General features: G+C 40.0%; 1 protein-coding gene across 1 annotated transcript in view; it reads right to left on the reverse strand.

The window, feature by feature from the left end:
• Positions 1-13,572: 13,572 nt before the first annotated feature.
• LOC106570825 (uncharacterized) overlaps positions 13,573-16,315 on the reverse strand; it is a 29,741-nt gene continuing 26,998 nt past the window's right edge. Inside the window, exon 4 of the mRNA XM_045695315.2 lies at positions 13,573-14,240. Within this exon, the coding sequence (XP_045551271.1) occupies positions 14,049-14,240 (192 nt within the window). The 3' untranslated portion in view covers positions 13,573-14,048. The remainder of the gene's footprint in view (positions 14,241-16,315) is intronic.

Below are 16,315 nucleotides of genomic sequence, written 5' to 3' on the forward strand. Positions count from 1 at the left end.
ATATTTACACGTTAAGTTTGCTGAAAATAAATGGCGTTGGCAGTGAGAGGACAAGTCTTTTTTTGCTGAGTTTATTATTTACTAGTAACTGGTAACATGAGTCAGAAACCTGCTCTCTTGTGAAATCAAACGTCTCGGGGCTTTCAGCAGATGTTCAGTAATATCAACCACAACGATTCACTGCACGTCTGGACACTTTTCCCCCATTATTACTTAGCAGTCAAAATCCATGATGACAAAATTATTAACATATGATCAGAATACTGGAACTGACTCAACACATGGAAGAGCATGGCAATAGCCATAATACATTCTTTTAGGATTTGAGCCTCAGTTGGATTCCTTCCACAAATCTTGACAGTGGAAAGAATCTTTACTTAATATTTTCTATAACAGAAAATACAGCAGCAAACTGATTTGAACATTTTGAAGATGCGTGACCCTGGTACGGCCAACAGAAAGAGAAAGCCATTGACAGCATTGAAAGCCATTGACAGCAGTGTGTCTTCCTAGATCTACGTGCTGGTTTTGGCAGGAACAAAGTATCCTAAACAAGTGTAAAAACTGCCACATTAGTGAGACAGGCCTTGTAGGGGCATGAAGTTCAGATGGGGAATCAAACACAGACTGGTTCAAATTTCTATCTCAATTTGTCTTTCCTTGCTTCCTTTTCAACCATATTGGAGGAGAAGGTCCAAGGTCCCCCCCCTCTGACCTTCTTCTCCAATACCTTTTGCGAAAGAGGCAAGGAGATAGGATGTGAGGAATCGAGATTAATCGAGACAGAGCCATTTATTAGGGATGTTGCTGCCTTTCTAGTTTCCTCATTACCTTGTGTCTCTTCATTATTTTTCAGCATCTCAAACACAACAGTTAGAAGCTCATCCATTGGCTGAAGGAGAGGATGGGGAGAGGAAATCTATACCAAACCATTATATTACAGAGAGACAGAGAGAGATATATATACACCTCTACCACTCGTACAGCCTCTTCAAACAGGGACAACACCTCCAGAGGTAGGGACGAGAGGTAGATAGAGGTAGGGATGAGAGGTAGATAGAGGTAGGGATGAGAGGTAGGGATGAGAGGTCTGTAGTGATGAGAGGTAGGGTTGAAAGGTAGTGAGAAAGGTAAGGTTGAAAGGTAGGGTTGAGGAAAGAGAAGGAGTATGTTATACCTGAAACTAGGGACTCAGGATAAGTAGATAAGATTGACAATATTACCACAATATGATAACTAATCCCTGTCCAGAAACAACACTACGTACTTTAATTAGATCTAAAATGATTGGATAGGTGTAAACAGCGTGGCTGTAGACCCATCTTGCCTTCTGATAGGTGGAATATTCTGTTCCTGGCAGATCTACAGTGGCTAGGCCCTAGTTTAAGGGGTAGGATCTAGAGGCTATTTGTGAACCAGGCCCCTGAGAGAGACACCATGGACACTGATGACCATCAGGGGGGGTCAGATGCAAAGGGTTGCTGGGTTGTGTCTGTGGTTGTCACGGCGTGAGGGAGATCAAACATCAGTCAGCTGTACCTCTCCCTCATCAATGGTTGTGTCCCAAATGATACTGTTCTCCCTACAAGTGCTCTAGTCAGAAGTAGTGCACTAGGTATGGAATCAGGTTCCATTTGGGACAGAGGGGAAGGGATACTGCTGGTAAAGCATTAAATACAGGCTATATAAAACTGTGTCCGAAATGTCACCTTATTCCCTATATAGCACACAACTTTTGACCACTACTGCTCAACATGAGTGTACTATGTAGGGAATAGGGTGCCATATGGGATACAAACATACAGGCCCTCCTCTCTCCTGACCCCTGACTTGATTACTCAGACAGTTCTGCGTGTAAAGGGTGTTCTGATACTTGATGATGGGGGGAAGTTGTGGTTTAGTTCACTCATATTTGACGTGTTTGAAATATTGTACTTGAACGCTCATTGCCATCAGAAATATATCATTGTCAGATGGGGGCATTGTCAAAATATGGATGACTAGATGTTCATGATAGTGAGGGGATCAGGTTAGGAATTTAGCCTAGACACTGGGGATCAACTTTCCTACTGTTGTGATGACTGCCATGGGATGTGACATTTGGTGGGAGTCGAGTGAAGTTGTCCCTAGACGCTGATCTTTGGTCAATTTAGTAATTTCCGCGCTAATGGTTTACATTAGGATTGGGGAAGGGCAAGCTGATCCTAGATCTGTACCAAGGGGTACAGTCATCTCAGAGGGATTTTGGTGTAGCCTAACATGTCATCCAGCAGCAGCATTTTTGTGATGATGCAGCAGAGTTGTTTGGGCAGGCGGCCTAGACTGGGAAAAGTTGAGCAGACAGAAGGGATGAACATTTCTTACTTTTCAGTAGTAGTTTGACATTTCACATGAACTTCCATTGTGACGCAATTAACAGATTTCTGGAATTTTAACAGCTTGAGCAATGTTTAGTTTTTTTTTTACCACCGAAACAAATAGTTTGTGCTTTATTTATTGATACCAGCCTTATGAATGAATCACAATCATGAAAAAGGGAAGTATTATTTGTCCACTTATGCAATTGCTGAATAAGAGTTGGCTAGAATTCATGTGTTTGAAATTAAGCAAGCATTACTACATATTGTTGGGAATCAAGTGTCAATTGGGACACAGCCATGATGTCATGGCAGTGGCACATCAGCGACTATAGAATAGCTGTTAGCATAATGGTAGTGAAAACCATATACACTACGGATATGACAGTGACCTGCATAACCAAGGAAGCTTCTCATCTTACTTAAAGGGATAATTCTCTAAAACTTTGCCCTTTTTAAGTCTTAATTACCGCAGAAGCCTACAAGCCGTCTATCTATGCAGACGTCTAATTTACTGATTTCAGCCGAAATTGAAACGCCTGATAAAGTGTGCCGACGGTGACCTTTGTCGTGTCTTTGGGCACCATTAAACTGAAGACATGTTTATCAAATAACTCCCTGAAATTATTATTACGCGATTAAACTGATTACTCGTTTAACTGTAATTAACTAGGAGATCGGGGCACCAAGGAAAATATTCAGATTACAAAGTTATAATTTTCCTAATATAACTTTCCTATATTATAACATTAAATATTATATTATATAGCAACTGACCGATTATCTTCTGGTTTAAATGGTGTATTCTTTACCTCGTCCAGTCTCATTCCAAACATCGTAAATTGTTGTTATCTGCACGAACCCAGTCTTCACTAAGTCATTCATACATCAATTGTCTTAAAATAATTTATTTACTAAACTAAGTAATTCACAGAAAGCATACAAACAGTAGTTATCGTTACAAAATGGTAGAGGAATGTGCCCGAGTGGGCTAAACCGGCATGGCGGCTTGTTAAACAAAAGAGTAGTGGGGGGTCAGCGGAGAAGGCACAACAGAGTTGATAAATATTAACAATTGATATGCTAATCCTTTGCACATGAACGCTCACTCATTCGGAAACAATTGCAATCAATATATATTTACGCTCAGTGATCCTTGTTGGAGGGTTTTTGTCCTGTTGGAGAGTTTTTGTCCGCGTTCTCTCTCTCTCGGTTAGAACGGGTCTTTCAAAGCGACATTCATTAATGTCATTATAGAATGGATGTTTCGTCGGTCTTCGCGTTCAATGATACCGAATTTCTAGCTGCAGACTAGCAATTAATATCAAAGACTTTATTATTATTATTATTCTGTCGGTATCGATAGTCTGAAAGTTTAACCTCTCTAGGCTAGGCGGGACGAATTCGTCCCACCTACGTAACAGCCACTTGCAGCCAGTGGCGCGATTTTCAAAACATTAAAAATCCTATTACTTCAATTTCTCAAACATATGACTATTTTACAGCTATTTAAAGACAAGACTCTCGTTAATCTAACCACACTGTCCGATTTCAAAAAGGCTTTACAACGAAAGCAAAACATTAGATTATGTCAGCAGAGTACCAAGCCAGAAATAATCAGACACCCATTTTTCAAGCCAGCATATAATGTCACCAAAACCCAGAAGACAGCTAAATGCAGCACTCACCTTTGATGATCTTCATCAGATGACAACCCTAGGACATTATGTTATACAATACATGCATGTTTTGTTCAATCAAGTTCATATTTATATCAAAAACCAGCTTTTTACATTAGCATGTGACGTTCAGAACTAGCATACCCCCCGCAAACTTCCGGGGAATTCGCTAACATTTTACTAAATTACTCACGATAAACGTTCACAAAAAGCATAACAATTATTTTAAGAATTATAGATACAGACCTCCTCTATGCACTCGATATGTCCGATTTTAAAATAGCTTTTTGGTGAAAGCACATTTTGCAATATTCTAAGTACATAGCCCAGGCATCACGGGCTCGCTATTTAGACACCCGGCAAGTTTAGCACTCACCATAATCATATTTACTATTATAAAAGTTTGATTACCTTTTGTTGTCTTCATCAGAATGCACACCCAGGACTGCTACTTCAATAACAAATGTTGATTTGGTCCAAAATAATCCATCATTATATCCGAATAGCGGCGTTTTGTTCGTGCGTTCCAGACACTATCCGAAATAGTAAAGAAGTGTCGCGCGCATGGCGCAATTCGTGACAATAAAATTCTAAATATTCCATTACCGTACTTCGAAGCATGTCAACCGCTGTTTAAAATCAATTTTTACGCCATTTTTCTCGTAGAAAAGCGATAATATTCCGACAGGGAATCTCCTTTTCGGCAAACAGAGGAAAAAATCCCAAAGGCGGGGGCGGTCGGGTCACGCGCCTAAGCCCAGTGTCCCTTGATCGGCCACTTGAGAAAGGCGATAATGTGTTTCAGCCTGGGGCTGGAATGACGACATTCTGTTTTTTCCCGGGCTCTGAGCGCCTATGGACGACGTGGGAAGTGTCACGTTAGAGCAGAGATCCTTAGTAAATGATAGAGATGGAAAAGAAGTTCAAGAAATGGTCAGACAGGCCACTTCCTGTAAAGGAATCTCTCAGGTTTTGACCTGCCATTTGAGTTCTGTTATACTCACAGACACCATTCAAACAGTTTTAGAAAATTTAGGGTGTTTTCTATCCATATGTAATAAGTATATGCATATTCTAGTTACTGGGTAGGAGTGGTAACCAGATTAAATCGGGTATGTTTTTTATCCAGCCGTGTCAATACTGCCCCCTAGCCCTAACAGGTTAACCACGTGGTATGGTCAAAGTTCAGTAGAGGAATGCATGGTCAAACCTTGGCTCTCTCTTCTGAGGTAAGCTGGTCTGCTGAAAGAAATTCTAGGTGGGGGTTTAATACTGAACATAGAACAGGCTGTCACATGACGCCTTGTCCTGTCTGTGTCCCTGGGGGCGTGCCGATGACTGAGTAAAGCTTTGTACAGAAATACAATTCTATCACATTAACATCAGTACATAGCATCTCAAAATATTCCAAATAGCTTTAATGTTATTAAATCATTTTATACAACCATTAGATGTAAGTCTCATCGCTGAGGCTAGTATATAAAACTTAGTATGGTAATATGGCCATATTGTCTCTAATGAGCCTCACAAAATTGTACCAAGCGGACCAGTTCATAGCTGGATTTTTCACCGATCTTTTATATTTTATACCTTCTCCAGAACATAAATGTCGTTCGGTTCTCCAATTCTGTGAGGTGGAAGAATCCTTTGTTCTCTCCATGAAAACACTCTGTCTCTTTACTGTGGCCTGTTAGGCAGAACATTCCCTTTGGAATTTACGACCGCCTTCACACAGCCTTGTGTCAGAAGTATAGAGGTCGGGGGATGGTGCATAGAAAACCCAGAGGGCAATGTCATGACACCTTGTTGTTGAAGAGACGGGGGTACTTTTGAGGTTCCGCCACAGATTTCAGGATGCCCCACTCCCCTGTCTTCTTATACCACTGGAACAGGCATCTCTTGTCTAGTATGGCTGTCTGCACATCTGTTTTCTCATCTAACTGAGAAAACAATATAGAGAGAGCATTTTTTTAAGTATTCGGTTAGAGTGTCTGCCCTGAGATTGTAACGTTTGGGGTCCCTGGTTGAGTCATACCAAAGACTTAAAAATATAGGATGTGATGCCTCATTGCTTGGCACTCAGCATGAAGGAGATAGATTGGGGATAAGGCCCTACAATAGACTAGCGTCCTCTCAGCATTAAATAGACAATTGCATGACAGTGTTCCTAAACTTAATTCCAAGAGACAGCAACAATGTTCCAGAAATGTATTTACCTTAATTTCATCCCCTTCAACAACAGGGGAAAATGTCTACCCCTTATGCAGGAAACCGAAAGACATGGTAACAGAATTTGCATCCCCTAGATTCCAGCAGACATTCACTGAAAAACAAAATAATAATATTATGTATACCTCCGAGGATGTAATAAAGTCAAGATCTGCAACTTTTTCCACACGTTTTTCTGTTTTGTCTATTTACCAGAGAAATAATAAATTACAGTCCAATTGGAAAATATTCAGACCCCTTGACTTTTTCCACATTTTGTTACGTTACAGTCTTATTCTAAAATTGGTAAAATATTTTTTTTTCTTCATCAATCTACACACAACACCCCATAATGACATCACAATACCCCATAATGACAAAGCGAAAACCGTTTTTTGAAATGTTTGCAAATGTATTAAAAATAACAACTGAAATAGCTCATTTACACAAGTATTCAGACCCTTTGCTATTAGACTCGAAATTCAGCTCAGGTGCATCCTGTTCCCTTTCATCATCCTTGAGATGTTCCTACAACTTGATTGGAATCCACATGTGATATATTCAATTGATTGGACATGATTTGGAAAGGCATACACCTGCCTATATAAGGCTCCACAGTCGACAGTGCATGTCAGAGCAAAAACCAAGCCATGAGGTCGAAGGAATTGTCTGTAGAGCTGGTTGGATGTCCTTTGGGTGGTGGACCCTTTAATCACACACACAGTCAGGGCCATAAATATTTGGACATTGACCAAGTTATCATTTTGGCTATGTACGTCATCACAATGGATTTGACTATCAAGTGCGGAAAAGTGCAGACTTTCAGCTTTAATTTGAGGATATTTACATCCAAATCGGATGAACGGTGAAGGAATAACAGCACTTTTTATGTGGTCCCCCCAATTTTAGGGGTTCATAAGTAATTGGACAAAATAACATAACCAGAAATGAAATTGTGAGTTTTAATACATTGGTTGCAAATCCTTTGCAGTCAATGACTGCAGCAAGTGAAGGCAAAACTGTAAAGCTTAGAGACGATCTCATGTTAAACACTGTTGAAGTAATATGGCTACAGGTTCATCCATCTGCCTCACCTAAAGCCCATTCTGGTGGGAAGCTGCTGTAGACCACCAAGTACTAACAGTTGCTATCTGGATAATATGTGTGAAATGCTTGATAATGTATGAGATAACGGTGAAGTATATGTTCTGGGTGATTTAAATATTGACTGGCTCTCATCAAGCTGCCCACTCAAGAAAAAACTTCAAACTGTAACCAGTGCCTGCAACCTGGTTCAGGTTGTCAGTCAACCTACCAGGGTAGTTACAAACTGCACAGGAATTAAATCATCAACATGTATTGATCACAGCTTTACTAATGCTGCAGAAATGTGCTTTAAAGCAGTATCCAAATCCATAGGATGTAGTGATCACAATATAATAGTCATATCTAGGAAAACCAAAGTTCCAAAGGCTGGACCTAATATAGTGAATAGGAGGTCAGATGCTGCACTTGAGCAACCAGATGCTGCACTTGACACATTTATGAAATTGCTTATTCCAGTTATTAATAAGCATGTACCCATTAAGAAAATTACTGTAAAAACTGTTAAATCTCCTTGGATTGATGAGGAATTGAAAAATTGTACGGTTGAGAGAGATGAGGCAAAAGGTATGGCAAATAAGTCTGACAGTCCAACTGTTTGGCAAACATACTGCAAATGAAGAAATCATGTGACTAAACTAAATAAAAAGAAACTATACTATGAAATAAAGATAAATTATATAAAGAATGATTGTAAAACGCTTTGGAGCACCATCATTCATTGAATCAGATGGCTCATTTCTCACAAAACCCACTGTTACTGCCAACTACTTGGCATGACATGCCAGCAAAAAAAACGCTGACACTACACATCCAAGTATATCTGACCAAATTATAAAATACAAGAATGATACTTTTAAATTCCGTAAAGTAACAGGTGGGAAGAGGTGAAAGAATGATTGTTGTCTATCAACAATGACAAGCCACCGGGGTCTGACAATCTGGATGGAAAATTACTGAGGATTATAGAGGACGATATTGCCACTCCTATTTGCCACATATTAAAGTTAAGCCTACTAGAAAGTGTGTGCCCTCAGGCCTGGAGGGAAGCTAAAGTCATTCCGCTACCCAAGAATAGTAAAGCCCCGTTTACTGGCTCAAATAGCCAACCAATCAGCCTGTTACCAACCCTTAGTAAACTTCTGGAAAAAATAGTGTTTGACCAGATACAATGCTATCTCACTGTAAACAAATTGACAACAGACTAGGAGCTTGCTTATTGGGAAGGACACTCAACAAGCACAGCACTTACACAAATGACTGATGATTGGCAAAGATAAATTGATAATAAAATGATTGTGAGGGCTGTCTTGTTAGACTGCAGTGCAGCATTTGACATTATCAATCATAGTCTGCTGCTGGAAAAATGTATGTGTTATGGCTTTACACCCCCTGCTATAATGTGGATAAAAAGTTACTTGTCTAACAGAACACAGAGGGTGTTCTTTAATGGAAGCCTCTCAAACATAATCCAAGTAGATTCAGGGATTCCCCAGGGTAGCTGTTTAGGCCCCTTGCTTTTTCAATCTTTACTAACGACATGCCACTGGCTTTGAGTAAGGCCAGTGTGTCTATGTATGCAGTGTAGGGATGTTATATGATGTACTGTTTTATTTTTAGCTCATTCAGTACAAACATATTTCAATGTTTTATCTTTTGTTTTGTTTTATATGTAATGTGGGTGCTTTGGTGTGTTTGGACTAACAAATACAAATACATGCTCAATTGGATTCAGGTCAGGCGATAGACTTGGCCATTGCAGAACAATCCACTTAATTGCCTTAAACAAGTATTGGGATGCTTTCGCAGTATGCTTCGGGTCATTGTCCATCTGCACTGTGAAGCGCCGTCCAATGGGTTTTGAAGAATTTGGCTGAATTTGAGCAGATAATATAGCCCTAAACACTTCAGAATTCATCCTGCTGCTTTTGTCAGCAGTCACAACATCAATAAATACAAGGGAAACAGCTCCATTGGCAGCCATACATGCCCACCCTATAACACTACCTCCACCATGCTTCACAGATGAGGTGGTATGCTTCGGATCATGAGCAGCTCCTTCCCTTCTCCATACTCTTCTCTTCCCACCATTCTGGTACAAGTTGATCTTTGTCTCGTCTGTCAATAGGATGTTGTTCCAGAACTGTCCAGGCTTTTTTAGATGTTGTTTGGCAAACTCTAATTTGGTCTTCCTGTTGAGGCTTACCAATTTTCTTTTCTTTTTTTAATTTCACCTTTATTTCATCAGGTAGGCCAGTTGAGAACAAGTTCTCATTTACAACTGTGACCTGGCCAAGATAAAGCAAAGCAGTGCGATAAAAACAACATAGTTACACATGGGATTGTCACGCCCTGGCCATAGAGAGGTTTTTATTCTCTATTTTGGTTAGGCCAGGGTGTGACTAGGGTGGGCATTCTATGTCCTTTTTTCTATGTTTTGTATTTCTTCGTTTTGGCCGGGTATGGTTCTCAATCAGGGACAGCTGTATATTGTTGTCTCTGATTGGGAGCCATACTTAGGCAGCCTGTTTTCCTTTGGGTTTTGTGGGTGGTTACTTTCTGTTTAGTTCATGTTCCTGACAGAACTGTTTAGCTGTCGTTCATTTTCTTGTTTTGTTGAAAGTGTTCTATTAAAAGTTAAGGATGAGCACTCACCACGCTGCGCCTTGGTCTACTCCTTTCGACGGCCGTTACAGGGATAAACAAACATACAGTCAATAACACAATAGAAAAATCTATGTACAGTGTGTGCAAATGTAGTAAGATTAGAGAGGTAAGGCAATAAATAGGCCACAGAGGTGAAATAATTACAATTTAGCATTAACACTGGAGTGATTGATGTAGGATGAGACACTGGGGTGCAAAAGAGCAAAAAATAAATAAATAACAATATGGGGATGAGGTAGTTGGGCGTGCTATTTACAGATGGGCTGTGTACAGGTACAGTGATTGATAAGCTGCTCTGACAGCTGATGCTTAAAGTTAGAGAGGGAGCTTCAGTGATTTTTGCAATTCGTTCCAGTCATTGGCAGCAGAGAACTGGAAGGAAAGGCGGCCAAAGCAGGTGTTGGCTTTGGGGATAACCAGTGAAATATACCTGCTGGAGCGCGTGCTACGGGTGCGTGTTTCTATGGTAACCAGTGAGCTGAGATAAGGCGGGCTTTACCTAGCAAAGACTTATAGATGACCTGGAGCCAGTGGGTTTGCAAACGAATATGTAGCGAGGGCCAGCCAATGAGAGCATACAGGTCGCAGTGGTGGGTAGTATATGGGGCTTTGGTGACAAAACAGATGGCGCTGTGATAGACTCCATCCAATTTGCCGAGTAGAGTGTTGGAGGCTATTTTGTAAATGACATCGCCAAAGTCCAGGATCGGTAGGATAGTCAGTTTTACGAGGGAATGTTTGGCAGCATGAGTGAAGGAGGCTTTGTTGTGAAATAGGAAGCCGATTCTAGATTCAATTTTGGATTGGAGATCCTTAATGTGAGTTTGGAAGGAGAGTTTACAGTCTAACCAGACACCTAGATATTTGTAGTTGTCCACATATTCTAAGTCAGAACCGTCCAGAGTAGTGATGCTAGTATGGCCGGCGGGTGCGGGCAGCAATCGGTTGAAGAGCATGCGTTTAGTTATACTAGCATTAAAAACCAGTTTGAGGCCACAGAAGGAGTGTTGTATGGCATTGAAGCTTGTTTGGAGGTTTGTTAACACAGTGTCCAAAGAAGGGCCAGATGTATATAGAATGGTGTTGTCTGCTTAGAGGTGGATCAGAGAATCATCAGCAGCAAGAGCGACATCATTGATATATCCAGAGACGGTCGGCCTGAGAATTGAACCCTGTGGCACCCCCATAGAGACTGCCAGAGGTCCGGACAACAGGCCCTCTGATTTGACACACGGAACTCTTTATGAGAAGTAGTTGGTGAACCAGGCGAGGCAATCATTTGAGAAACCAATGGTTTATGGTTTACATCTTGTAGTAAACCATCTGTATTTACTCTGTTGCAATCTTCTCTTGAATGTTGACTTTGACACAGATACGCCTACCTCCTGGAGAGAGTTCTTGATTTGGACAACTGTTGTGAAGGGGTTTTTCTTCACCAGGGTAATAATTTTTCTGTCATCCACCACAGTTGTTTTCCATTGACTTTCGGGCCTTTTGGTGTTCCTGAGCTCACCAGTGCGTTCTTTCATTTGAAGAATGTTTAAAATAGTTGATTTGGACACACCTCATGTTTTTGCAATCTCTCTGATGGGTTTGTTTTGATTTTTCAGCCTAATGACGGCTTGATTCACTGGCAGTGACAGCTCTTTATCCTTCATATTGAGGGTTAACAGCAACAGAATCCAAATGCAAATGCCACACTTAAAAACAACTCTAGACCTTTTATCTGATTACTAACACAAATAACCATGGAACAACTGAGCAGCCAATTGTCAAATTACTTTTGGTCCCTTGAAAAGAGGGGACCACATAAAAAGTGCTATAATTCCTACACCGTTCACCTGATTTGGATGGACAGTTGAAGTCAGAAGTTTACATACACCTTAGCCAAATACATTTAAACTCAGTTTTTCACAATTACAGCCATCTAATACTAGTAAAACGTCCCTGTCTTAGGTCATTTAGGATCACCACTTCATTGTAAGAATGTGAAATGTCAGAATAATACTAGAGAGAATTATTTATTTCAGCTTTTATTTCTATCATCACATTCCCAGTGGGTCAGAAATGTACATACACTCAATTAGTATTTGGGAGTATTGTCTTTCAATTGTTTAACTTGGGTCAAACGTTTCAGGTAGCCTTCCACAAGCTTCCCACAATAAGTTGGGTGAATTCTGGTCCATTTCCCCTGACAGAGCTGGTGTAACTGAGTCAGGTTTGTAGGCCTCCTTGCTCGCACACGCTTTTTCAGTTCTGCTCACACATGTTCTATAGGATTGAGGTCAGGGCTTTGTGATGGCCACTCCAATACCTTGACTTTGTTGTCCTTAAACCATTTTGCCACAACTTTGGAAGTATGCTTGGGGTCATTGTTCATTTGGAATACCCATTTGCGACCAAGCTTTAACTTCCTGACTGATGTCTTGAGATGTTGCTTCAATATATCCACGTAATTTTCCTCCCTCATGATGCCATCTATTTTGTGAAATGCACCAGTCCCTCCTGCAGCAAAGCACCCCAACAACATCATGCTGCCACACCCGTGCATCACGTTTGGGATAGTGTTCTTTGGCTTGCAAGCCTCCCCCCCTTTTCCTACAAACATAACGATGGTCATTATGGCCAAACAGTTCTATTTTTGTTTCATCAGACCAGAGGACATTTTTCCAAAAAGTATGATCTTTGTCCCAATGTGCATTTGCAAACCAAAGTCTGGCTTTTTAAAGGTGTTTTTGGAGCAGTGGCTTCTTCCTTACTGAGTGGCCTTTCAGGTTATGTCGATATACTTTTGTACCTGTTTCCTCCAGCATCTTCACAAGGTTCTTTGCTGTTGTTCTGGGATTGATTTGCACTTTTTGCACCAAAGCATGTTCATCTCTAGGAGACAGAATGCGTCTCCTTCCTGAGCGGTATGACGGCTACGTTGTCCCATGGTGTTTATACTTGCGTACTATTGTTTGTACAGATGAACATGGTACCTTCAAGCATTTTTAAATTGCTCCCAAGGATAAACCAGACTTGTGGAGGTCTACCATTTGTTTTCTGAGGTCTTGGCTGATTTCTTTTGATTTTCCCATGATGTCAAGCAATGAGGAATTGAGTTTGAAGATAGGCCTTGAAATACATCCACAGGTACACCTCCAATTGACTCAAATGATGTCAATTAGCCTATCAGAAGCTTCTAAAGCCATAACATAATTTTCTGGAATTTTGCAAGCTGTTTAAAGGCACAGTCAACTTAGTGTATGTAAACTTCTGACCCACTGGAATTGTGATACAGTGAATTATAAGTGAAATAATCTGTCTGTAAACAATTGTTGGACAAGTTACTTTTGTCATGCACAAAGTAGGTGTTCTAACCGACTTGTCAAAACTATTGTTTGTTAAGAAGAAATGTGTGGAGTGGTTGAAAAATGAGTTTTAATGACTCCAACCTAGGTGTATGTAAACATCTGACTTCAACTGTATATAATATTCTGCCCTTGTGGACACATTTATTTTAGGCCATATAAAGGACAGCTTTGCATTCTTTAATGAAATGCAGCAAACAGACATATTGTTTCACATTCTTTAATAAAAGTCTCTCCCTCCCTCTCCTTGGGAAAACATATGGTCACAATGCCAAAGGAAGTGAAATCAATAACAAAAGTTAAAAACAAAATGACACTGTATTTCCAAAAGAATGAAGACATTCAAATTAATTATGTCTATATACAGTGTTTCTCTCTCTGTCTCCCATCATTCCTTTTACAAAGTAATTCAACTTGTATTCAGAATTCAATTCTCAGACAAACTATGTACTGAATCTTGATGTTGAGTGTGCAGGTGTCTGTAAGCAGGGTAGCACCTTCCACAACAGGTTTTTCTCGACTAAAATACACATAATCATGGATATAATAGTGGCCTGTAATAATGAAAGATGCTTATCATCCTATTTAAAGGGATAATTCACAAAGACAAGTATTTTTCTGACCCCAGAAGACAAGCCGGTTATCTATGCCGACACTGTCAAGATGTCTAATGTACTGATTCACTTTGATGTCAGCCGAAATGTACCCTTCTTTTCCTCTGGGCCGATGGTGACCTTGTTGTTGACGATACAGAGGTACTTTTGAGGTTCCGCCACAGATTTCAGGATGCCCCACTCCCCTGTCTTCTCATGCCACTGGAACAGGCAATTCTCGTCTGAACAGGCTGTTTTCACGTCTGGTTTCATCTCTAGCTGTGGATATAGAGAGAGCATAAGTACAAACACCTCAACGAATTCAGTGGCCTTGTGGTAAGAGTATCTGCCGCTCTAGGGTGGGGGTTCAATCCAGGTCAAGTCCTACCAAAGACTGTCACTCAGGAGATGGATTGGGTGTAAGGCCCTGTATATCAAGTTGTCTCATGCTGCAGAAACAGGATCCTGGCCTTCTGGCTCAGACAAGGCTGACACACTTTTCCACCAGCCGACTCTTATCCTGGGGACCGATCATTCAAGTGGCATACGACAAGCACACAGGAGTGAGATAATACAAAAAAACAGTTTTTCATTTGCTTGTCATGTGGCCTTTCTTTCCTTTTAGTGATTTGGTTCATCGTTTAGCTTTAGTGATTTGGTTCATCGTTTAGCTTTAGTGATTTGGTTCATCATTTATTTTTAGTGATTTGGTTCATCGTTTAGCTTTAGTGATTTGGTTCATCATTTAGGTTTAGTGATTTGGTTCATCGTTTAGTTTTAGTGATTTGGTTCATCGTTTAGCTTTAGTGATTTGGTTCATCGTTTAGGTTTAGTGATTTGGTTCATCGTTTAGTTTTAGTGATTTGGTTCATCGTTTAGTTTTAGTGATTTGGTTTATCGTTTAGTTTTAGTGATTTGGTTTATCGTTTAGTTTTAGTGATTTGGTTTATCGTTTAGTTTTAGTGATTTGGTTTATCGTTTAGTTTTAGTGATTTGGTTTATCGTTTAGTTTTAGTGATTTGGTTTATCGTTTAGTTTTAGTGATTTGGTTTATCGTTTAGTTTTAGTGATTTGGTTTATCGTTTAGTTTTAGTGATTTGGTTTATTGTATAGTTTTAGTGATTTGGTTTATTGTATAGTTTTAGTGATTTGGTTTATTGTTTAGTTTTAGCTCCAGGAGGACTTGTCAAGCGCTACTTCTGCCACGTTCCTGCTGTATCAAAATAGTCACACGCATTAAACTATCGTTAGCCTCGATTATAGATGGAATCCACAGTTAGGGGAAATAGGGCTACTGGCCGCCATTATTGTTTTTCTCCCGTAGCATGGTAAAAAAAAAAAATGCTGTGCATATTGTGCTTCTTCTACTGCAAGTGCAACAATGTCTGAGGGCTACTTAAATCCAAGAGATGGTACTAGTGCGTCTGAAATGTAGATTAGATATGCTGGTGCTACCAAAGGCTTCAATGTACTGCTGGAGCCAGGGCAGGGCCAGGCCAGAATGAATCAGTTGGACAGGCATTAGATTTATATAGGTGGGCCCATTTTTAACAGGCGTTATAATAAAGACCATAGGCAGCTCCTGAGTTTATAGTTTGGGGAAGCTTACAATTTATCCTGCCAATCTGTGTGCCAGTTATGACAATTTTTACATGCGCATTTTCGTGGAACATTTTCATTTCAATAAAGTTTTCATTGCTCAAAATTTTTGTCATGTGGTTCATAATAAAAACATGAATTAAAATGATATAAATCTAAAAGTTAAAATTCAACTAATGCAAGAACAACACCCTTTGACATATGGACACATTGATACAGCGTGATCCATTGGTATCTAAAGAAATTAGTGCATGGAACTCAGCCTATAGGCCAATGCAACAGTAGACCTACAACTTCCATCATCAACTAAGTAAAATACATAGGCCTAAAGCCAAAATAAATTGTAAAAAATGTAGAATATACTGATAAATTCAGGTTCTTTAAATCTCAACTCTGCCTGTCTGCCTCCCTTTCTAATATGTCTTGATTTGAGCTATGGCTTGTGAAGTGCATCGTATCAACTCAACATCAGAGGGACCTGTTATCAGGACAGAGAAACCACACATGCTCATTGCTCACATGGAGCACTCCAAATAAAATAATGAAGAGACAAAACTCTTAAATTATGGTTATGAAATGAACAAATACTTGTTTCTCAAGTGTAGCAGATATGCCGACTAGTTACATATGGAATGGAGAATGAATACAAACATACATACAGTTGAAGTCAGAAGTTAACATACACCTTAGCCAAATACATTTAAACTCAGTTTTTCACAGTTCCTGACATTTAATTATAGTAAAAATTCCCTGCC

The sequence above is a fragment of the Salmo salar genome, chromosome 15 (assembly GCF_965601325.2).
Source record: "Salmo salar chromosome 15, fSalSal1, whole genome shotgun sequence".
Classification (NCBI taxonomy): domain Eukaryota; kingdom Metazoa; phylum Chordata; class Actinopteri; order Salmoniformes; family Salmonidae; genus Salmo; species Salmo salar.